Consider the following 23514-nt stretch of genomic DNA (forward strand, 5'->3'; position numbering starts at 1 on the left):
ACTAATACAGCAAATATATCTTTAAAAAATTCCACATTTTTCCAAAAAAGGGTGCAACTCTTGTGACCATCAAGTGATGATTGTAGCTCATTCAATGTGATACTCTGTGAGGTACACTGTGTACATAAACAAAACTATCAGGGTCATGATGACATCAGGGTACCATGACACATGGCCTGCAGTGGCCAGCGTGACCTACCACACTGAACTCACACTGAGGGGAAAACAGGGCATCTGTGCTTGCTGCATGCAAATTACACCGAAGTCTAGCATGCAGATCAGATATGCGGTTGGTGTTAAGCCCATAAAAATATTAAATAAATGGAAATACATTCAGATTTAGCAGATTTCCACACAAAAATCATATCATTTTGGGGCTTTTTCTCTACAGGTTTGTAGTGATCTGATCATAGGCATGTTCATTTAATATCCTATTTAGGGATTTGTTATCCTGTTATAAAATGACCTTATAAATCAAATTACTGTTCAAATTTGTGGGGTTTTCTCTATAATTAATTCATAATTAAACATTATATAACAATCTCCAGACATTCAAAAAGTCATAAGTAATCTCCATTCATAAAGTGAGAGAGGAGGGATTTAAGGTGGTTACATAATCCCATATTGGGTTTGGTGCCTCCTTTAATGCTGAAAACTGGAGGAGGGTTTAATGATGGGGTCTCCTGGGGCTTTGTCTTGAGCCTCCCAGACGAACTAAAACACAGTCACGCACAGTCCAGAGAGAAAAGAAGAAGAAGACTGATAACATTTGGAGCGGCCTGGAGGAGGAGATAAAGAAACACAGGGCTTGGTTTCTTCCTCGGCGTCTGTGGAGGACGCAGGGCGCGGATCAGAGAGCTCCGGGTCTATTTTTAGCTCTCCGCGGCTGTTTAGCTTTCGACGCACGTTCAGAGTGCAGCAGCAGAGCGCCGGGATGCTGCTCCAGACGAGCTTTATGTGGAAATGCCTGTGTATATTGAGCCGCTCTCACCTCTCTCTCCTCTCCTCTCCTCTCCTCACACACACATTAATCTGCTGTGCGCTTTTACGCACGGACGCACAGGGGCGCAATCTAATACTCCCTCCCTATTTGAAGAAAAAAAACAAGCACGTGTCAACCCAAAGCTCCAGTGCTGTTAAGGAGATGCACATTGTGTATAACATGTGATGCACTCTCTGCGGAACAGAGGAAGGGCGTGGCATGGGGTTGGACAGGAGGGATGCTGGGATGCTGCCTGAGCAGTGGCCACCTATAACTGGGGAAGACAGTGAGACACTTTACCCTATGGTGAGTGTAACAAAAAAAAGAAACGCCTTCCCTCCAGGTGGGCTGTGGATCACTAACAAAACTCCGCCAGTAGCATCTCCAGCCAGAGCTGAAGCCACAGGCCTCTGCCACGACCCCTGACCTCCCCTGCTGCTGCTCTCTTGGACACCAGTCACATCCGGCGAGGAGCAGAGCTGACTCAGGGCGCCTCTCTCTTCCCACCTGGGTCTGTTCGGGTCAGACGTCACTAGGGGTCCGTGCACGCTGGGCCACGCTGGCGGGCACGCAACCGCAGCACACCAGCCACAGCGCCTTCTGGATCTCCTGGTTCCTGAAGGCGTAGATGACCGGGTTGATGACGGAGTTGTAGGTGGCGGGCACCAGCGTGGCGTAGGTGTAGAGCGGAGGGTAGGTGTAGTCGGCGATGAGGGAGTAAACGGTGAACGGCATCCAGCAGGCGGCGAAGGTGCCCAGGATGATGGCCAGCGTGGACACGCCCTTCCGCGTTGTGACGTAGTGGGGCGAGGCGGCAAGGAAGTGGTGCTGGAGGGCGATCTGGTGAGCGTGGCGCATCACGATCTTGCAGATCTGGACGTAGAGTTGCAGCATGAGGCCGAAGAGCAGCAGGAAGGAGACGGAGAGCACAGCGATGTTGTTCTTCGTGAGTGGCCGCACCACGCTGCACGTGGATTCCTCCGCCAGGCAGTTGACCCCGGTGACCGGCAGCAGGCCCAGACACAGGGAGAGGCCCCACAGCAGCACAAGCATGGTGTAGGTGAAGGCCGCTGTCCGCTCCGAGTTGTAGGTGAGGGCGTAGTACAGCGACAGGTAGCGGTCAATGGTGATGGCCAGCAGGCTGAAGACGGAGGCGGAGAAGGAGGCCACCACCAGGCCCACGGTCAGCAACTGGGCCGCGTCGGATTGAAGCAAGTAGGCACAGGTGAAGTGAAGCACGAGGCCGAGGCCAGCCAGCAGGTCGGCCAGCGCCAGGCTGCCGATCAGCAGGAACATGGGAGCTCGGAGCGCCGGATTCTGCCAGATCACCAGCACCACCAGGGCGTTCTCGCAGGCGATCAGAGTCCCCGACGAGCACAGCACAATGTCCCAGGGGTTTACCAGCAGGGGCAGCTGGCTGGGCGGGAGGGAGTCCGACGGAAACATCCCCAGGCCGGTGCTGTTGTCCATTGGTCCCCCGCCTCCACTGGCCCATGCTGTGGGGTCAGGGGTCAGCCAGCTGGGGGTGACCGCTGGCTCTTCACTCATTGTAGCCCCCGTCTGAAAGTGACACAAACAAACACACTGTTATCTTTTTGGCTTTACAGTTTCACGCTCTGAGGAGAAAAACAGTGTGTGAGTGGGGAGGCTATTTCCATCCTGCCCTTCGGCCAACCTCCGTGCACGCCACTGGGCTTGTGTTGTTTTTAAAACATCATTCCACAACATAAATTAGTCCAGATTATATTCGTAGCCTGTGGTACTGTATGTAGTCCTTATAGGGTCACAGGGGTGCTGGAGCTGATCCAAGCTGACATTGGGCGAAGGCGGGGTCACCAGACTATCACAGGGCTGACACATAGAGACAGACAACCATTCACACTCACATTCACACCTACCTATGGGACATTTAGAGTCAACAATTAACCTGAGTGTCTTTGGACTGTGGGAGGAAAACCGGAGAACCCGGAGAAAACCCACGCTAACACGGGGGAGAACATGCAAACTCCACACAAAAGGGCCCCAAGCCGGGTTCAAACCTGCGACCCCTCTTGCTGTGAGGCTGAATGCACATTATGCAAAACCATGAGCTCAAAACTATAGTCTCTTTCATTCTGCTTCTCCCTCTTTTTAATGATTAAAACGCTGTAGAGCAATATAGAAATGTACATTTAAGCTGGTCCAGACAGTTAACAGGTCATGTATTATCCTCTGGGGGATTAAACACAGTGACTTGTTAGGTTATTATAAGAGAGGAGGCCTATATGATATACTACAGGTGGAGAGCTTTATTTATTCATAAGTCGAGAAGGGAAATGAAAGAGGATGATAAAAAAGCAAAGCAGATATTGCAGCAGATTTAAAGCCACATTTCCTAAGATACATATATCGATAACCGGTAACAAATCACGCAGAAGATACCCAGTCTGCACCCGTCATGGAAACATCCATCCTCTATATATACCGCCATACATGCATCTCACAGTGGTGGCCATATGGTGCTGCTGCTTTACCCTCTCTGCACCTTGCATCAGAGCTGCTCCACGTCAGCAGAAGGATGCTAGAGAGGGAAAAAAAACAAAAAAAAAACAGGCTGCTTTTTTTCTTTCATGCATGTCAAAGGGGGATGCTCAATAATCCCGTTTGGCAGCCTATCTACTTACCTTGACTCTGTGAGGTGACACTTCCACCGTCTAGATGGAAAAACAAAGACAGCCTTGTATTTCCATGTTATTGATAAGGATGGTGCAGCAGCGCCGGCGGACTGAGACGCAGCCCGGGGAGGAAGAGGAGGAGGAGGAGGAGGAGGAGGGGATGCTGGTCCTCTCTGAAAGCTGGGGATGATGGAAGAAGAAGAAGAAAAGAGCGCTCTGCCGTTAACGGCGTTTAGCCGTGGACTGCGGCTGTGCAGAGAGCAGCGAGGAAGAGGAGGAGGTGTGGTGGTGGAGGAGGAGGAGGAGGGGGTCGATGATGAAGGAGGAGTCCCAAATGAGCCAGACCACCAAAGACCGGTTGAACTCCTTTAAAGAGCTGAATGTCTGCTCCAGTGTCTCAAGGACAAACACAGGTGTGTGTGTCCAGGTAGAAAGCTATTTTCACAATAAAGCTTACTTCAGCTCACCTGAACAAACTGTGATTCTGAGCTGCCTGACTCTCAGATGAAGATGCTGCATTCAGATCCTCTCTTTCCTCCTGCGACGCCCTGCTATTCTGGTCCTGTCTGTGCTATTAACAGCAACCCTGATGTGTGTCACCATCCTCCCTCCTCCTCCCTCTTCTCTGCCTCATCCCCCCTTCCCTGCCACACGGATGCTGATGAGGAGCTGATTTGGGTGACTAGTTCATGAGGCATTATGTCTGCTTGTGTGCGTGGGCTGTTCTTTTTTTCCAAAGCACCTGCCTTTTGAATGGATTTAAAAATAGCTCCTGTTGCAGTGGGAGAGCTGTGCTGCCATGTACCACCTCTAGGGGGCGATGCATAGCTCTTATGAGTCATCAGTGCGCACCTGTAGGACACAGAAAACAGAGAGCACACCCATGCCTCAATCTTAACTGGCTTTATTTCTTTTTCTTTAAAACAGAAAATGATCGCTTTACAACAGGCCTTTTTTTCAAGCAAACCCTCACATTAAAACTTGCCAACACCTACAAAACGGTATCAAAAGTGCACCATAGTGTTAATACATCTTTCTCAAGGTCTAACAATTTCCAATGATAATATTATCTTCTTGTAATATTTATACAAATACCATTCTGTACACTGTAGAAATACACAACCCAGCGTGCCCCCCACACCGTCCTCCTTTTCTGATCAAACACGTGATCCGCTCTTGGTAAATCCCAGTGCAGAATAACAGTGTGTGTGTGTGTGGGGGGGTGAAGACACCGGGTCGATGTTACATCATATGAATTATTAAATACCCATTCAACCCCGCACCCAAAGAAAAACCTAACGACCAACTGATATCTGTACAACCCTCATTCAGCGTCTTTTGAAAAACAATCTTGACACAGTTTTTTCATTCATTATCGTCTCATTGTTCCGGCGGCAGCAGCGGCGTCCGGCCAGAGTGAAGGGGATGAGGAGGGAGGAAGGACATGGAGGAAGGACATGGAGGAAGGACATGGAGGGACATGGAGGGACAGCTGGTAAGTAAGGGGAGGGGGGTGTGGGGGGTGGGGAGGACTTCCACGGCTGAGCTGCAGCGCTGAGCGCGTAAAAAGCACAAGTATGATGAACTACAGCTGTGCGGGCAGGTGTGACACCGTGCGGGCTGCTGTGGTGCGTTTATGGTCCGCTGCTCCCCGTAAAGAAGGAACAGAGCATTTCTCCGTGTTTCTGTGGTGAAACGCTCTGCTCCACGTTTAGTCCCTGGACTGGTAAAAGAGGATGTAGCCTGACTCAGAGTTCTTGGAGATTTCAGAAGTGAGACCGTAGAATTCTTCTATGGCCTGTGCATCAATTTTCTGCGAGAACAGAAAGACGACAAACAGCAGGGTTAGAACAAAAAATAAAAAATGTGACCGTGAAATCAAATGTATACACAGATTAACTCACTTACCTCTACAATATCATCATCAAACAGCAACCAGAAGTCATGACTTTTCACAATGGCAATGTAGTGACCCCTGTTTGGACCACTGAAAAGAAACAGAACAGTGTATTAGAGTAAACATTAACCTCCATTATCACATTACCCGGAATTTAAAAGGCCCACCCACACAGGTGTTTCCACTTATTTTGCCTGATTAGACTGTAAGTGTGTAAACACTGATTGACTGACATCTCTGACCTTCCTTTTAGGTGGAAACACCTGTGTGGGTGTTTAATGAAACACAGATCTGTGCAGCTGTGAATAAAAACACATTACATGGTGAGCATGGAATGATTAAATCAGACTGGGCTGAGGCTGGTCTAGTGTTGGACTCACTGAATCAGACAGAGGTAACACTGGAGCTGGGTAATGTTCACAAAAGCTGTGATTAATATGCACTGAAAAGGTCATTAGTAATGTACAAGCATGAGACAAAACAATGCACCAATACAAAAAAAATAAAAATAAATAATTAAACAAAACTAGGGTTTTCCTCGACCAAATAAAATCTTATTCGATTAACTAAATTAGTTGATTTAATCGACAGATCTGTTAAACTGAGTTTCTCCCCAAAGAATCACACAAAAGCACCACTTTAAATCTTGTTTACCAGAGATGTGCTCATAAGTTTCTTAGAAATAAGTATTTCAGCATGAAAAAAGCTTAAAAAACGACTTATCGAAATCTTCGTCGACTAAGACCAAAAGGACAGATTAGTCGGCAAATCGACTGAGAGGGGGCAGCCCTACAAATCTATGTATTGAGTATTAAATTAGCATATTTTATGACAATGCTGGCTCAGTAAAACAGGATTTTTGCATTGCTTACCTTCACTATGAGGTTAATCCCCCACACTTCAATAGGAATCTGCAATTCTACTCTTGTAAAACTGAGCTGCATAAACAATAGGGGTTAAAAATTGTGAACTTCTGTATAAAACCTGAGCTTCACTCATAACTGCAACATCTTAATCTGTGCTTTATATGAAATGTAATCATCAGCTCTCTTTAGTAGACTGAATAAAATCATATTGTACAGTATACAGTAGACACAAACAGGAAAAGGGGATAAAACAGGAATGACAAGTAATAAATTACGTCGTCACTGAAGCCCTTAAAGAAAAATAATTCAACACAAAGCAACAAAGTGAAATAAGCAATATGCTACTAATGCAGTGGTTTGCTTTTGAGATTAATAAATACATTTTAAAGCTGACCGTCTGTTAACTTTTGTGTGAATACAGTATTCTGAAAAGTATAATATCAGGATACATAGTATTACGGTCTATACTATACTGTCTTATGCCATGTTGCGAGGATATCTTGTGTTAATTTCACTCAGTTGAAGCTGCATTCAATTAATTATTTAAGCACTATCATGACGTTATGATAACCGAAATCCCAGATGATATGTGGCCTAAAATCATGACATCAATTTCACGACGCATCTCTGAAAATAACCCGGCTAAAGGGAGCCGAAATGGGAGTAGAGCTCGAAGGGAGAAGAGAAGATTCAGACAGATAACTTGCATCTGGAGGACTCACTTGTTCAACTCTTATATAAGTTTAAGATACTTTCTTTAAAAGGGCTGGAGTCTGTTTCAGTGTGCGCTGTGTGAAAAGCAGGGAAACTCCTTGTATAATCACAGACAGACAAACTCCCACTCGCACTGGGTCAAACCCGGCGCTAAAAACAGTACAGCACAGCTGAACAGTGGAGGATGTGGGTCTGTGTTTCCTCCTGCTAGATGTCATTTAGTTTCTAATGCATTTTATTATTAGAACAATGGTTTGTCTGCCTGTCTCTGGTCGCTGTGGAGACGGTTATAAAAAGGTGTTGTATTCTGGCTGTGCGATCACCTACACACCTCCCACAATGCACCACCACGGCGACCAGGTCGTAGAGCCTCTCGGGATTGGTGGCGTCCCCGGAGGTGTTGAAGAGGCGGAGCTCCAGGGGGAAGACGACGCGATAGGACAGCTTGGTGTAGCGCTGCAGCTGCTCCATGTACTTAAAGCGCTTCAGGTGCAAAGCCAAGATCATCGGCAGCTTCTTAACACGCATCCTACGTCACAAATATCACAGAGTCAGACACAATAGCTAAATATCCAACCGCACACCTAAAAAAAGGAACACATTAAGAATCAAGCTGTATACTGACCTCTTGTGTGCCTCCTGCTTGCTTCTACATTCTTCACAGTAGTATTTGTACTCGCTGCACAGTGTCTCTGTGTTACTGAAACCTCTGAGAGGAGCCACAAAGACAGAATTAGTCAATGTATAATCTACAAAATGAATGACTGAATTTCAAAATACTGCATTCTCCTCATGTAGTCTGGTGAAGGACACAACAGTTTATTTTTCATTACACTCAATAATCCAGCAGCCTCAAAGAAACATCACCTGGGAAAAGCACTTTATGCAGTCTTCTTTAAAAAAAAATCTTTACCACAGATTGTAACTAGGGGTGTAACGATACATCATTATGAATCATTATATAGATTCAATGATGCAATATCATCGATGCAATGTGAAAACATCGATGTATATCGTCATCTTTAAGATGCGCCTTTATTTTAAAATTCCCATTGCACGTCTGTCACCATTTCCGTCCAAGCGCACCTCTTTCCTAAACGTTCAAACATCCTTTAAACATGAGACATGTGGCACTTAATAATGAACAGGAGGTCTATTTTTATTCTTTTTATAAAAAAAAAAAGGGTTTTGAATTTTCATTTAAATGTGTGGAAGAGCCCAGTAATCAAATTGTAAAATCATGTTTTAGTTGCTTTTTGAGATGATATAAATCTAACGGATTGTGTTAAATGGGCATCATCTCATAACGATCACAGGCCTCTGAATTGAACTGAATCAAAATCGAATCGTTACAGACTTTGTGATATCAGCAAATATTGTATCGATGTCCAAATAATAATATACAATGATATAATATCGTATCGTGATGAAACTTGTGATTTACACCCCTAATTGCAACCTCTAAAAAATGTCTCCTGAAATAAGTAAAAGCCTCAATGCCAATCAACAGTGACTAGCTCCGTAATGCTAGTAAACATTTGTCCTTTTTGGTATTATTTAAAAAGAGTGGCTACAACATTTTTGGAACTAAATTCTTAACCAGGGCTGCATTTTCATTATAGATTAATATAATTAAGATTATTTTCTTCTTGAATCAATTGTTTGGTCTTTTAAAACATCTAAAAATAGTGAAACATATCCATCACAATGTTCCAGAGACCAAGGTGATATCTTGAAATAGCTGTCCATCTCTAAATAGCATCTTGAAATGTATCTAACCAACGGTCCAAAACCCAAAGAAATCTGGTTTATTATAATGTTAGACGAAGAAAGGAAGCACTTTTGAGAGGCTGGAACCATGAAATGTTTCGCATTTCTGCTTGAAAACCAATTTTCGTTAATTATCATAATAGTTGCCGATTAATTTTCTGTCAGTCAGTTACTAATCCTGCTTCAACATGCTGTTTACCTGAGGCAGTGTGTGATGGAAGTATTCTGTTCTACATCCACAGAAAGGTCCAGAAAGTCCTCATCTTTGCTGCTTATCTGAAGAGAAAAGTGACATCAAAATAAGTTAAAAGCAACTAAACTCAAATACCAGACAAATGTGTCATTGTATGCAGTTCTATTGTATTTTCCTAAAATATTGTTTGCACTTACACTGACAGAAACTAAAGCACAAACAACCTGAGCTTCTCTCTGACCTTGAGCCAAGAAGCTTCACCCGTTTAATGTTTACTACTCCCTGAAATCAGCAGCAGGACTGTTTGACGTGAATGAAACATGTTCAAACAAGACTCTGGTAGAAGATGTTTGGTGTAAAGCCACTTAAGCTTCCCCCCCTCCTATGAAAACAGCAGCGAGGCGTCTTACCGTTTCACAGGTGAGGCAGCGTGTCTCATTGGTCAGAGTGCCTTGGAAGATCTCGTGGACCCAGGTGGGAGCGGGCGTGGCGTTGCTGTTGTTGTTCTGAGAGTCCAAAGTGCCGTTGGCAAGGCGGCCGTTGGTCTTGTCCTGCTTCCTCTCCTCCTGAAGCAGATCCGCGATGGTGTTGAGCAGGTAGTTTAGGAACTCGTGAGCATCCTGCTGCATGTAATTGTCAAACAGCTCTGAGGAAGAAAGAGCAAGAGAGAGACTTTAGAGATCCAATTCTGCTTTTTCGGTATTCTGTAAGGAATTTTAAAGCATTTTCTTAAGTGATGATTTGACACTCTGCTATAGCTTCTTGTGATCACACCAATCTCCCAGTTTCCTCTCACCATTCTCTTTGCGAAGCCGTGTGATGAACTTCTTGGGTGGTATGACGCCCACTTTCCTCTTCTGGTTGGCGATACTGTGAAATAGGTCGGCCAGGCAGGTGAGCAGGTTCTCCTTCCGCCGAGGCTGACTGCGGTAGGCCAAGATCTTCTCCCGAAACGGTCGGCAGAAGTACAGAGCCTGCAGCACCGAGTTGCAGTAGCAGGTGTTTCCAAACTAAAAAAATCACATATGAAATGCAGTCGAATCAGTTCAGAGTACCAGTCAGGTGGATAGTATACAAAACACAGACATCATTCACTTACATTGACCAGGCCAAAGTAGTGTTCATTGACCGGAAACTGCTCAGATCCAATCTCTTTCTCCAGAGCAGAGGCATTGGCGCCCTGTAAAATGCACAGAAAGAAAAAACTTTTATTTTTGTAAAAGAAGACATATCTTAAGTTCAGATATTATCTTAAACAAAACGATGACAAAAACACACCAACTGAATCAGTTAGTAATGCCAAATTAGATGGCATTTTCAAGGTTATTCGTTGTAGATAAACAAAAAAACTAATGGGTGCTTAAAAACTCCAAGACTAAGCATTTTCCCCATGTCACCTCCCCTCTGCCTTTTTATGCCATTATAGCAAGAATACATTACTTAAGCAGCTGATCGATAGTCCAGTGTTGGTCATGTATGGTTCTTCTTTTGTTCCTTTTCCCTGATTAGGGGGCCTTGAGGCTAAATGGTTGAGGAAGATGTGTATGAATGTGAAATTTATATATGTTTGGAAAATTTGAATGTTATTAGTGTAACACAAATATGATGTTGTATATAGTATGTATGTGATAAATGTATTGTACTTGATTTTAGGAACCCCAGGAAGACTAGCTGGTGCCATTGGTATCAGCTAATGGGGATCCTTTTTAAATAAATAAATAAATAGCTAAAATCATGCATCATTTTTAACTGACAGTAAAGTTGGGATGTCCCTGGATAAAAACACACCAACTGAATCAGTAAGTAATGCCAAATTAGATTGGCATTTTCAAGGTTATTTGTTGCAGATAAACAAAAAACTAATGGTTGCTTAAAAGCTCCAAGACTAAGCATTTTTATTCCATTATCACCTCCGCTCTGCCCTTTTATGCCATTATAGCTAAAAGCATCATCTTTAACTGACAGTAAAGTTGGGATGTCCTTGGCCAGAGCTTACACTCAACCGAAAAAAAAGGTTTTAAATGTAAAGCTCAGCTAAAAATGACTAAATTGCATGTGTCAGAATAGAAAATATGCATGATGCAATAAGTAGATAGCAACAAACTGCAGAGTGGACATGAAACCTGGAGGGCTGGTCCACAACTGCGCAGCTAATGTTAAATCATGTCGTCATTTACTTTTTTATTTAACCTTCATTTAACCAGGTTAGTCCCATTGAGATTAAGAACCTCTTTTTCCAAGGGAGACCTGGCCAAGATGGTCAGCAGCAAGAACACAAAGATGCAGACACAGACACAAATAGAGATAAATTACAATTCACAAACACTAAAAGCACTAAAATTTGCATTAAAAGAGAACTATCTAAAGACAAATGGGGGGAGCGCAAAATGAACTTTTGTGGGAGTCAGCTGAACAACAAGGGAAGCTAAAACCATTGCCATGCCTGAGAGTCTGCCTCTAAAGCCATCATTTTAGATTTAAAAATATTTAATGATACCAGCTCCTTGATTTTTAGGTCATTTTGGAGCAAATTCCAGGCTGAGGGTGCAAATATGCAAAAGCCCTTTCACCAATTTTTGGGACAGTAAAGTTGGGATGTCCAGTGCTTACACTCATCCAAAAAAAAAGGATTTTAAATGTAAAGCTCAGCTAAAATGACAAAATTGCATGTGTCAGAGTAGGATAATATTCATGATGCAATGATGTAGATAGCAACAAACTGCAGAGTGGATATGAAACCTGGAGAGCTAAATGGTTGTGGAAGATGTGTATGAATGTGAAATTTATATATGTTTATATTATTAGTGTAACACAAATATGATGTTGTGTATATATATATATATATATATATATATATATATATATATATATATATATATGTATGTTTGTGATAAATGTAATGTACTTGATTTCAGACCCCAGGAAGACTAGCTGGTGCCATTGGTATCAGCTAATGGAGATCCTTTTTAAATAAATAAATAACTAAAAGCATGCACCATCTTTAACTGACAGTAAACTTGGGATGTCTCTGGACAAAAACACACCAACTGAATCAGTAAGTAATGCCAAATTAGACTGGCATTTTCAAGGTTATTTGTTGCAGATAAACAAAAACTAATGGTTGCTTAAAAACTCCATGACTAAGCATTTTTATTCCATTATCACCTCCACTCTGCCCTTTTATGCCATTATATCTAAAAGCATCATCTTTAACTGATAGTAAAGTTGTGATGTCCCTGGCCTCTGCTTCCAAAAAAAAGGGTTTCAAATGTAAAGCTCGGCTAAAAATGACTAAATTGCATGCATCAGAATAGAAAATATCCATGATGCAATATTGTAGATAGCAACAAACTGCAGAGTGGACATGAAACCTGGAGAGCGGCTCCACAACTGCGCAGCTGATGTTAAATCATGTCGTCATTGCCTGCGTTATTAATGTCTGCTAGTAAAAGGCCAACACTTCAGTTTTTTTTCCTCCACAGTTTTCTTTACACCATGCTGCAGATTAATCAGTGTGAAGACATCCATTATCCAGCTGCGGTCCAGTTGTTGGTCGTGACGTAACACTGCTGTTAGCTTTAACGCTAGTTAGCTTGTTAGCTTGTTAGCTGTGTGAATCACAGAATTAACCGCTTTTCTTTATAACCACACGGTTTAAAAGCGGATCGCAGCGGAGCAACTGTTTCCCTAACACCTTGTAGTGTGAGTAATGTTAGTATGAGACTGCGCTGGACTCACCATGGTACAAAAAGAGGCAAATTTGGAGACAGTCATTAGGATTTCCATCCAGCTAGCGCCATCTTCAACCACCGCCGTCGCGCGCTGACAAGACTGGGCTGGTTCACCCTCGTGAGGCGATAACTGCTGAGAGCTCGCGACGGAACGGAAAGGTCCAACGGGTCCAAGAAAAACGAGAGTGTTCACTGCCGGTTGTTTCCGGGTTCGTTTTAATCACGCTCGGTAAAGCGGATAAAAGCTTCGTTTTGGGGTTAAAAGTGTCATATTAGGACGCTTTTAACCTTCTGAGGACATCTTAGTGGTCGAAAAGAATTTATATGATGTTAAAATCTTTGATGAAGTAACTGTAGGCTACATATCGTCAAAAAATTAAAGGTTTGCCCTGCTGAAGTTTTGCGCATGCGTATTATCATGAATAGCTGTAAATGATATCGCACTTAGTTTAAAACTGATCCAGTTAAAAGAATAAAGTATCTGTGTTTTTTTTTCACAATATAATAATTGTATTTTAGCAGCCGCAGTCATATGTTTTCCCCTTCATGCCATTTACATTAACTGTAAACTCTGAAATCACGTTTGTACGAGTATTAGGGCCACATTGATGGGAAAAAAATCTGAGATTTCGTGAATAAAGTCTTAATATTACAAGAAAAAAATCGTAAAATTTTGAGAATAAAGTCGTAAAATTACGAGAATAAAGTCATAACTTTACGAGAATATTAAAAGTCGTAATATTATGAGTATAAAGTCGTAACTTTATGAGAAAAACAAGTCGTAATATTGCAAGAATAAAGTCGTAAAATTACGAGAATAAAGTTGTAACTTTACGAGAAAAAAAGTCGTAATATTACAAGAATAAAGTAATTACTTTACGAGAAAAAAGTCGTAATATTACAAGAATAAAGTCGTAACTTTATGAGGAAAAAAGTCGTAATATTATAAGAAAAAAGTCGTAAAATAACGAGAATAAAATCATAACTTTACGAGAAAAAAAGTCGAAATATAACGAGAATGAAGTCATAATATTACGAGAAAAAATGTCGTAATATTACGGGAAAAAAAGTCGTAAAATTACATTATTATTACTTATAATAATTTTATTTGTGAAACCTAAACTAAAGTATAACATCACAAGATGCTCCACGTTCCTCATTTTCACACTATTTCCCCTCTAAAATAACACGTAAAACCTTTATTCTCATAATTTTACATCTTTTTTTCTCGTAAATTATCATTTGGTTCAGGCACTATCGCGGCCTGCCTCTGTTGTATCAGCGTCACAGCTCATTTGGCTCAGGCGATATCTCGGCCTGCCTCTATCTGTATTTCACAAGGCGGAGTTTGGGGTCCTTCCATCTCTCTTTCCGCCGTACCCGCCATCTTGTAGAGACCGGCGGTAAGATCCTCTCCGTCTTAAATGCTATTTTCTTACTTTATTATCATATAATTCAAACACTATTACATCCATAAATGCACCACAGGTTTTCCTCTTACATCTCAGCGGGTTATTATAGTCTTTAAATCGTTATATTGAGTGTTATTATCGGTTTAAAGTGAGCAGCAGCAGCAGCGTGGCTCTCTCCATGTGGGCCTGCGGAGCGTTTAGCAGCAGCAGCTTCTGTTAACACCGTGTTGTAGCCGCTGTGATGCAGACACAAACACGGCGTTTGTCCTGGATATTAGGACGTTTTAACTAGACTGTAAAGCTGTGGATGCTGTGCTGCTTAACGTGACGTCAGTGGTACCTGTGCTTGACATGTAGCTCGTTACTACCCTTTACATTAGCATATTTTAGCATATTCAGTCGGTTTAATGTTAATTAACAGCTTTATTATACTGTGTAGGATCATCAGATTGATCTAAAATCTCCCTTATGTGATAGGGATATACTTGACAATTTGTTGTCATTCACTTGGATCAGCTGTTTAAACACACTTTAACCTGTATGGCAGCTAACTTATGGGTTGTTACTGCAATCACAGTGTCCTATGATGGTTTCCGTTATTGTGTGGTGCACTGAGATGAAAATAAATTAGATTTTATGATGAATAGTTAATTGACATGTCATTTTTTTGTCTAAACCGGTGTAAAATGTGTTTACAATGGAAATAAAATCTTCAGGCTCCATCATCATGACTAACTGAAGTGTATTTTCTCTCAGTAATCAGGCATCATGACGAACACCAGAGGCAAGAGGAGGGGTACCCGGTACATGTTCAGCAGGCCATTCCGCAAGCATGGTGAGTACACATTTAAAGGGTAGCATTTTATATCAGACCACACTTTGAGTGTATTTTTTTTAGTAATTGTGTATTAGGAAATGTGGCTTTTAGAGCCGCTTCTCAAATCTGTGCAAAATAACATGAATTAATTGGTTTGCGTTCACTTCACAGGCCCCATTCCCCTGTCCACGTACATGCGCATCTACAGGAAAGGAGACATCGTTGACATCAAGGTAGGGCACAGCAGATGTGTTGACGAGTATTCTTGTTTGGGTGATCAGTTGGCAAATTCAGGCCTTTTGTGTAAACAGATCTGAGTCACCTACTGGTAAACACGCGGGATGTCACGGTACCAGAAAGCTAGTAGTCGATACCAATACCAGTGAATTTTCTCGATACCACGGTAAAAAAATAAATAACTCCCATGTAATTCAACACGCACTCCTTTATTAAAACATTTGAACATAACAAAAAACAGAGGCATGTAGCCTTTAAGTAATAATAAATAAAAAAAAAACGTCTATTAACATTGCAAAACCGAACAGAGGCATGTAGCCTTCGAGTATTTAAAACAAACTATCGTCTGGATGTCTGTCTTTGAGGTAATTTGCTAAATTGGAAGCATTTCCTCCTTTGGAAAGAAAAGTACGACGGCACCGTTACTGCACCGCGTACTGTTTTTTGCGAATCTATTACTCCTTGTAAATCTGCCTCGAACTCAAAGTACTTCCATACCCGACTCTTGCTATTTGTTTTCTCAACGAGTTTAGGCGGAGGTAGCGCTGCAATAGCTGCCATCTTTCACGTCTCGTATTGTTTTTTTCTGTGCTGTTACGGCGTTCTTCTTCTTCCTTCATTTCACGGCAGATGAGAACACTTGTAAGCGTATACCCCCCATTAGATCTGGAAGAATCGCATCTCCAGTACCTCCGCTCCGGTACCAACGAAAACGAGTACCGTCACATTTTTAGAATTTTGGTACTGAAGTATCTGTTCTCGTGACATCCCTAGTAAACACGCATACATAGAATAACATAACTCCACTCCAAAAAGACAACAATAATTACCTTAACTTTAGAAACACATTGCTTCCATGTTGTGGCGACTAATGGTAACAAGGTGACTTAGTTGTTGCTGAATAATACATTGTTAACATGTGATATCTTTTCAGGGCACAGGTACCATTCAGAAAGGAATGCCTCACAAGTGCTACCATGGCAAAACAGGACGTGTCTACAACGTAACCCAACATGCTGTCGGCATTATTGTCAACAAGCAGGTCAAGTAAGTAGGAAGTGCATTTATTCTAAATGTTTACTTGTGTAACTTTGAGCTGGCACACACCAAAGGATCTAAAACTGTAAAACTTCAAAACCAATAATCAATTATTTAAAGATGCACACAGGATGGTAAAGAGGATCACAGATTGTGATTCGTTGACTAGTTCTCAGTTGTTATCCAGATACCAGTGGTGTCCTCATCGTGAACCTGACGAGGGTTGCACAGGCCAATCTTGTGTCTGCTTCTGTCTCAGGCCAGTTTAAGACAGATCAGAGTCTTTTATCGATGTCACATTAATAAATAGATCGAGTGCACGTTCTTTACCATCCTTCAGATCCTCATTGTTATCTTGACATTTTTTATTCTGGAACGTGTAAATCCTGGCTTTAGTCTTTGGTGTGTACTTGCTCATAAACTTCATCTAGAAGGAGAGATGTGACCCCCATCTTCACTTTGCCACCAGGATTGTTCATGTCCTCAGTGGTCATTCACATGGGGAAAAGTATTTCATCCTTAAGCACCCCAGTCTAACTCCTGTTTGACCCGGGGCTGTGTTGAGGAGACAGCAGAGAAAAGTGCAAATATTGAAACAGTGTTACTTTTAATTTTGAGCCAAAGCTACCAGTCAAGTTGTTTTGATTTTATGTGTATAGATATGAGCTAAATTATGTGTTTGTTTCTCACAGGGGCAGGATCCTGGCCAAGAGGATTAACGTGCGTATTGAGCATGTGAAGCACTCAAAGAGCAGGGACAGTTTCCTGCAGCGTGTCAAGGAGAACGAGGCCAAGAAGATGGAGGCCAAGCAGAAGGGCAGCTGGGTGGAGCTGAAGCGACAGGTAGGAAATGATGCAGAATTACTTTGTTTAGTGTACATCAAATTGGAACAATTTTGAATTAAAATTTTAAATTCATTTTTAAATGGGATAGCAAAAGTCCCAATGGTATTTTGTGTTAATTAATCTTGGTAGTCTAGAAATTTTAAGTTGTAACTGTATTTGCAACTGAAGTGGTCAGCTTGTTTTTTGTCATATTTAACACATTTCTCTGTCAGTTTTCTTTGGAGTTTCTGTTGATATCATCTAAAACCACCCTTTTTCTTGTCTCTTCAGCCTGCCGCTCCCCGTGACGCTCACTTCGTCAGCACCAAGAAAAACGTGCCAGTGCTGCTGGAGCCCATCCCCTACGAGTTCATGGCATAAAAGTGCTCACCAAAATAAAAATATTTGTACACACGCCGCTCGTCATGTTGTCATCTGTTCACACATGTGAATTATGTTAGTAGGTTGGTGTCATGATGTGCCGTCACTCAGTGATGATTCTCCTCCTTTGATTGATGATGAAATCAATTGCACTTTACATTTCACCGACGATCTGAGAGTGATTGGCACACATGTCACAAGCATTTTACATCCTCACACTTACACTTGTCCAATCCACAAGGTTTATCCCATCTGTCAATTAGCAACCTGGGCACCAATGAAATGTGTCACAAGTGGGTGTTTTCACTGAATTTCCTGATTAGGCCTTGCTGTGTTGGCTTGTATAAACAATGGATCTATTAAAGCAGAGCAACTTGAATCTTTATCAAGCCTTTTGATGCAAATGTTTTTACTTTGAAGACATGTCATACTGGGACACTTGAATAGAACAGAGTCATTGTTAATGTGATCAGTAACACCTTTGCTTTTCCCTCTATGGTGAGTCCTATTAAACCCTCACAGGTGTTTTCACTTAAGCTTGCTGATTGTTAGTTGTCACTGAGTGGGTTTTTATTTCATTTTAAAGTAAACTAGTTTGTAAAGATGACAGACCTATCCAGTTTTTTTAGAGGCATACAATTTCCCCACAAATAAATATACAGTAGATTTTGTGTTTTACAAAAGCCTCAGTGGGTATGTACAGGCCATGATCTCATGTTCTGTCTGTTAAAGGCAACTTACACCTTTATCGTTCAAGTGGGAATGATGCTTCAATCTGAGTGGAGCTCTGATCAGATGTAATTGAGAACACCTGTGTGGTTGTACGTGTCATTTGAAGTTGCCCAGTTAAGCTAATATAAGACAGTCATGATGGTGTCCACAGTTTCAGAGGGTAACTTGCAGTTAAACCTCTTCCACCCCCTGACAGTGCTGAAGTCATTACAAACTCGTGCTGTTTAGCAAAACATTGCTGAAACCCACAGAGCTCTATACTGAAATCTATTGGAGATTCTGAAGTTTCTAAAGATGACGCACATCAGCCTGAATTATGGGGAAATGTATCAAATGATGCACAAGACAAATATAATATTATTGGTTATTGCAGCCATAAGAAACTCAGTATAACCATATATCACATATCCCTTAAACTAAGATTTGAAGCAAGCAGATACAGAAAATGTTTATGATGCTGTCTGACAGTGGAATAAAGAGGCTTTTTTTTCAACCATAAAACTACTTAAAGGGGAAATAAAATGGAACTGGGTACTAAGGAGTTAATTGTATATAGACTAGAGGCATCAGTATGCCACTGGATTGGTGGCTGTGAGTACCTCAAGCCAAGTCGAACATATCAGCCAAAGGACAAATATGTATGACAAATCATTCAGTCCCTTTCTTATAGTGGATGCCACAGGTAGAGTTTCTGCGGTACTAGAACAGTAGGTGGCAGTGGTCACCAGGATATGTGTCAAGCTTAGAATAAACATCAGACACCTTGCTGAATGAAAGCAACCTTACTGTAAAAAACTGAATTGGGATGTTATTAATGGAGTTAATGAGTGTCAAAATTGTGCTTTATTGGATTGTGAACCATATTTTGTCATACACTGTCAATAGCCCTCTAACACCAAAATATTCACTGCTGCTCTTATAGATTATCATTTTTAGTCTTATTAATGCACACATTTTTAAATATGTACATATCATCTGTCACTGTCAGTATAAATCCTACACACTACATACAGTATATAATCATCTTCACATCTGTACATAATCATCCAGTCCCTGTATATCCATTCAGTATTTATTTCTTTGCAGTATTTGTATTGTTTACAACTTACAGAATACTTGAGTTGTAGGCTATATAGACGTTTTATTTTTTATTTTATTGTTATTTATTGGTGCTTTTTATATAATATAATAATATTAAACACCATTTTTTCACTACTTGTCTTACATAACAGTCCTGTCCATTATTTACCTTTATTTGTCCAGCTTTCTTATCCTTGCTGGTATTTCTATTTCTCTGCAAGTACATCAACAAAAAACAGTGATATTCCTTGTATGTGCACACGTACTTGTAAAAATAAAGGTGGATATGTTATATATACGACTTGTCACAACTTTGGTTGACATATGTTTGGGTTTTGGGCAAATCGTGATACAGCAATTTCCTTAAATTTCCTCCCTAACCTAACCACCGTGATATCCCACACTCACCTCTGCACAAGGTCATATCTCCAATATGAGTTTATAAGCTAATAATAATGTTATTTGCATAGAACTTTTGAAGCAAGGAGTGTAAAGTGCTTCCCAGTGTAAGGTAAATGTAATGCAACAAAAACAGGATAATGGATATAAGAAAAGCTACAACTTTGACTGGATAATCTGTAGATGTTTATTGGTCAAAACATTTCTTGGAATTGTAAAAAAAAATTTATTTTATACAAGGGAAAATGGCACTTTTAATAAATTATCTGTGTCATCGGCTGCAGTGGACTTCATCTTTGTTAACTTTTTTTGTTGTCTTTTGTGAATGAGCGGGTAGAAGTTATAGTGGTTCATCATTTAAGGTGACAAAATGGTGAAATTCTTCCCTTAAAGAACATCTTTATATGTTTTGTTTTTTGTATTTTCCTCTGGATAAAAATAAAATCCATATGAGTCATATACCCGTGTGTGTTTGTGTGTGAACTGCCTGTCACGGTGTGTGTGTGTGGAGCACTTGATGTGTGCTGTTTAATCAGTGGAGGCTGAATGGCTGGCTGGTTATGTGACAAATAGGTTATCTCATCGCACCTCAGTACTTTACCCAATATTTACACGAATTAGGACGAGTTTACAGAGATAGGGAGCAGCTGACAGGATCAAGTGTGTGTGTGTGTGTGAGACCCAGAGGGAGAAGGCCAACAGTGAATCACTATATGAAGGATTATATTTAATTTCTGTGGATGCATTACTTGAATTTCTCGGAGTAGAGGAGATATAGAATAGATATAAGTCTATTCAAAAAGAGGAAAGACACTAATCCCGTCCTGGACAATGGTGTTGAGATAAACCTTTGTTCACCCTCATAACCCTGCAGGCCATGAGGTCAGGGAGCTCAGACACGGGTCTTATCAGGACAGAGTAATAAGTATCCAACAACCTGAGGAGAACCAGGAAAAAAACAGATGGAAAAATAAAATGCAATCAATCAATGAGCGGGTTGGCAGCCAAAGCCCTTGGTATTGATCTGGATTTAGCTCGTAGTATTTAGATAAGGCGAATGGTGCCTCTATGTTTTTGTAAATTCCCACAGCTTTTAGCAAGGAGCACTTAAATAGTGGATTGAAAATCATTCATCATGTATTTCTACTGCTTCAATTTCTATTTTTTTTTTTAAATTTTAATGAATCAATACTGTTGTAGATTTCTCCTTATAGCATAATATGATGTCCACCCTGCCTATACATCTACAGTAAGTCCTTTGTGTGTGTTCTCACAGATACACCAGAGTGTCATGTGTGTGTGGCACTGACTCATGGGAGTTACTGATTGAAGGAAGACAAAGTAAACAGAGAAGGAGAGAGAGGGAGAGAAAGCAAGCGAGAGGGAGGAGGGCACAAAGACGAGGATGGTGGATAAAAGCCGTGGAGCACTATGAACTCCTTAATCACACATGTTTGACACACACAGATTGAGTCTGTCAGCTCAGCCAGCAGCCGTATCGACCCGCGGTGTTACATATTAACCACACACACACACATAGTAGATAATTGGATATGGACACCGCTGATGCAAGAGGAGTTGTGTGTGGAAATGTTGCACGATATGAAATTTCACAATTGATCAGCCTCACCTGATCACACTTAATTTAAAGGGTGGGTTCACCCAAATTACACCTATAGATATCGTGGTATCTATAGAAAATTAGTAATGCTATCAGTCAAATTAATCTTTCACTTTGTTTGTTGTGCATTTTTTCTATTTGTTGGCAAACGAATTACATTCAAAATACGAGTGTAGGGAGTTGGAGAAAGAGTCTGTAACCATAACTGTAAATATAAGTTTAAAGTTTAGTTTATTTGTAGAGCACATTTAAAAACAACAGAAGTCGACCAAAGTGCTGTACATTGGCAAAAGAACAATACTATATAAAAGAATCAATAAAACATAATAAAAACACAAGAGGGGAAAACTTAAATACAACCAGAAGTCAACCAAAGAAAACAGAACAGGAGGGTACAGTTCAAGGAATTAAGGTAGGTATTGAGTTGGGTTTTAAATAATTTAATTATTATTTAATAATTAAATTTACACAAAATGTGTATTATTTACATGATATCACGGCTATTGTCAATTCCTCGATATCGTGACACTCCTATTTGGAGCTGCTGAAGAAATAGTCCCTATAACTGTTGGCAATGTGTTCTGAGGAATATGTAGAATAATAGGGACTCTTAGTTTTTTGCTGTTTAAAAAAACATTTGTCAAAAACTCTCTGTCTGGTCCTTTATTTGAGTCACAGTAAAAATATCAAAGTTTTTAATCCTGCATTCAAAATCATACTTTAAGCGTAAGTACAAAAGTTTTGTCAGAAAAATGAGCTTGAAATATCAAAAATAAAAGTACATGTTATGCAGAATGGACCAAGTGTTCAAATATTATATGTATGATAATTAACATATATTATATTATATATATATAATAACGATTGTAAAGCCTCTTTAGGTAAATTTGTGATGTGTGATATTATATAAATATAGTTGATTTTACCAGATTTGAGTTGATTATTATTCTTATTGATGCATTCATGTGTCACTTTTTTATTTTAGTGGCAGGTTGAGGTTGAGCTAATTTAGAAAAATAGGAGTCTATAACATTCATCATCATATTTTATAAGCTCATCATACATTTGTACAAAAATCTTAATTTTTAAAAGTAATCATACTGTCATTAAAATGTATTTAATATTTAATTTAAAAGATAAATATAGTAGAGTAAATAATAAAATATTTCCCTCTGAAATTAAGTGGACTTGAGGTAACATAAAATTAAATACTGAAGTAAAAATTCCACTATATGAAATTGTTTTGTATTGGGGTGAAGCCTTTAAAAAAAAAAACTAAATGTAAACTCTGTTCTCCTTACCCCCCTCTCCAAAACCTCACCATCCCTCATACTCTCCTCCTCTTTGAAGAAAAAAGGCCCTCAGTGGTCTTGAGCGTAATATTTGTGACTGTGATGAAAGCGAGGGTGTGACACTGTGTGTCCACATCATGTGTGTGTGTGTGTTTGGGAAAGGCCTGGAGCTTTGACAAAAGCTCAAGGAAATCCCACTGCAGGCCAAACAGAGTGTATCTCTGTTACGCTGATAGGTGAGGTGATAGAGCTTGTGTGGTTATCAGAGACTGGGGGGAGGCATGGTCATATATGTGGATATTGGGCCAGCTGTATTGATCCTGGCCCTGACAGCAGAGGTGGGGGGGGGGACCGGATGAGAAGAGCAGGAGGCTGATAATGGTGTCAACTGACCCAGGCGTGCTCACCTGAAGCGTGGGAGGGCACCGAGGTAACGCCCAACAGGCTCTCAATAGGCCTTATTCACAAAAAGTCAGTCAAAGGTTTCACTATGAGAGCATGGCATGTGCTCAGAGGGTGATTGCTAATGTTTGGACAAGCAGATAGTGTTCTTGGATTGTCTCTGTCTTTTTTTATAGAGCCTTAAAATGCTGTCTTTTTGTTATCTAAAGCAAGTCTACATAAGTTTTGAAAGAAAAAATAACCCTTACAAATGAAAAGTTAAATTCATAAACAAACGCACTCTCGCTCAATTCAATACACTCAGGGGGTTTGTTGTTACAGGCTTACTTAGGGTAGTGGCTAGAAGGGAGCCCGCAAACTGGGGAAACTCTTGCGAGATTGTTAAAGTATTGACCTCAAATAGCCTAGTTAAGGTTAGGCATTGACCTTGAGGTTAGGATAGGTTGTCAGGCAGCGAATCCAGAGTTTTTG

The 23514-nt window shown here is 40.8% G+C and overlaps 3 protein-coding genes across 4 annotated transcripts; 1 reads left to right on the top strand and 2 right to left on the bottom strand.

Moving 5' to 3' along the window:
- Positions 1–477: 477 nt before the first annotated feature.
- gpr12 (G protein-coupled receptor 12) lies at positions 478–4296 on the bottom strand. 2 transcript variants are annotated; one of them, XM_074621357.1, is made up of 3 exons: positions 3646–4296; positions 3496–3542; positions 478–2542 (listed from the first exon to the last, which is right to left on the bottom strand). In XM_074621357.1, the coding sequence occupies exons 2-3, from the start codon at positions 3511–3513 to the stop codon at positions 1505–1507; spliced, it is 1056 nt and encodes a 351-aa protein (XP_074477458.1). In that variant the 5' UTR covers positions 3514–3542; positions 3646–4296; the 3' UTR covers positions 478–1504. The 2 variants fall into 2 exon arrangements, with proteins under 2 accessions (XP_074477458.1, XP_074477459.1); XM_074621358.1 differs by lacking the exon at positions 3496–3542 and having other exon boundaries at positions 3646–4271.
- A 228-nt stretch (positions 4297–4524) lies between these two features.
- usp12a (ubiquitin specific peptidase 12a) lies at positions 4525–13180 on the bottom strand. The gene is made up of 9 exons (XM_074621355.1): positions 12815–13180; positions 10176–10256; positions 9873–10086; positions 9487–9722; positions 9083–9159; positions 7739–7822; positions 7445–7642; positions 5545–5623; positions 4525–5449 (listed from the first exon to the last, which is right to left on the bottom strand). The coding sequence occupies exons 1-9, from the start codon at positions 12860–12862 to the stop codon at positions 5348–5350; spliced, it is 1119 nt and encodes a 372-aa protein (XP_074477456.1). The 5' UTR covers positions 12863–13180; the 3' UTR covers positions 4525–5347.
- An 888-nt stretch (positions 13181–14068) lies between these two features.
- rpl21 (ribosomal protein L21) lies at positions 14069–17551 on the top strand. The gene is made up of 6 exons (XM_074621310.1): positions 14069–14210; positions 14976–15054; positions 15208–15269; positions 16208–16320; positions 17004–17154; positions 17428–17551. The coding sequence occupies exons 2-6, from the start codon at positions 14988–14990 to the stop codon at positions 17515–17517; spliced, it is 483 nt and encodes a 160-aa protein (XP_074477411.1). The 5' UTR covers positions 14069–14210; positions 14976–14987; the 3' UTR covers positions 17518–17551.
- Positions 17552–23514: the final 5963 nt, after the last annotated feature.

This window comes from Sebastes fasciatus, chromosome 21 (assembly GCF_043250625.1).
Source record: "Sebastes fasciatus isolate fSebFas1 chromosome 21, fSebFas1.pri, whole genome shotgun sequence".
Lineage (NCBI taxonomy): Eukaryota > Metazoa > Chordata > Actinopteri > Perciformes > Sebastidae > Sebastes > Sebastes fasciatus.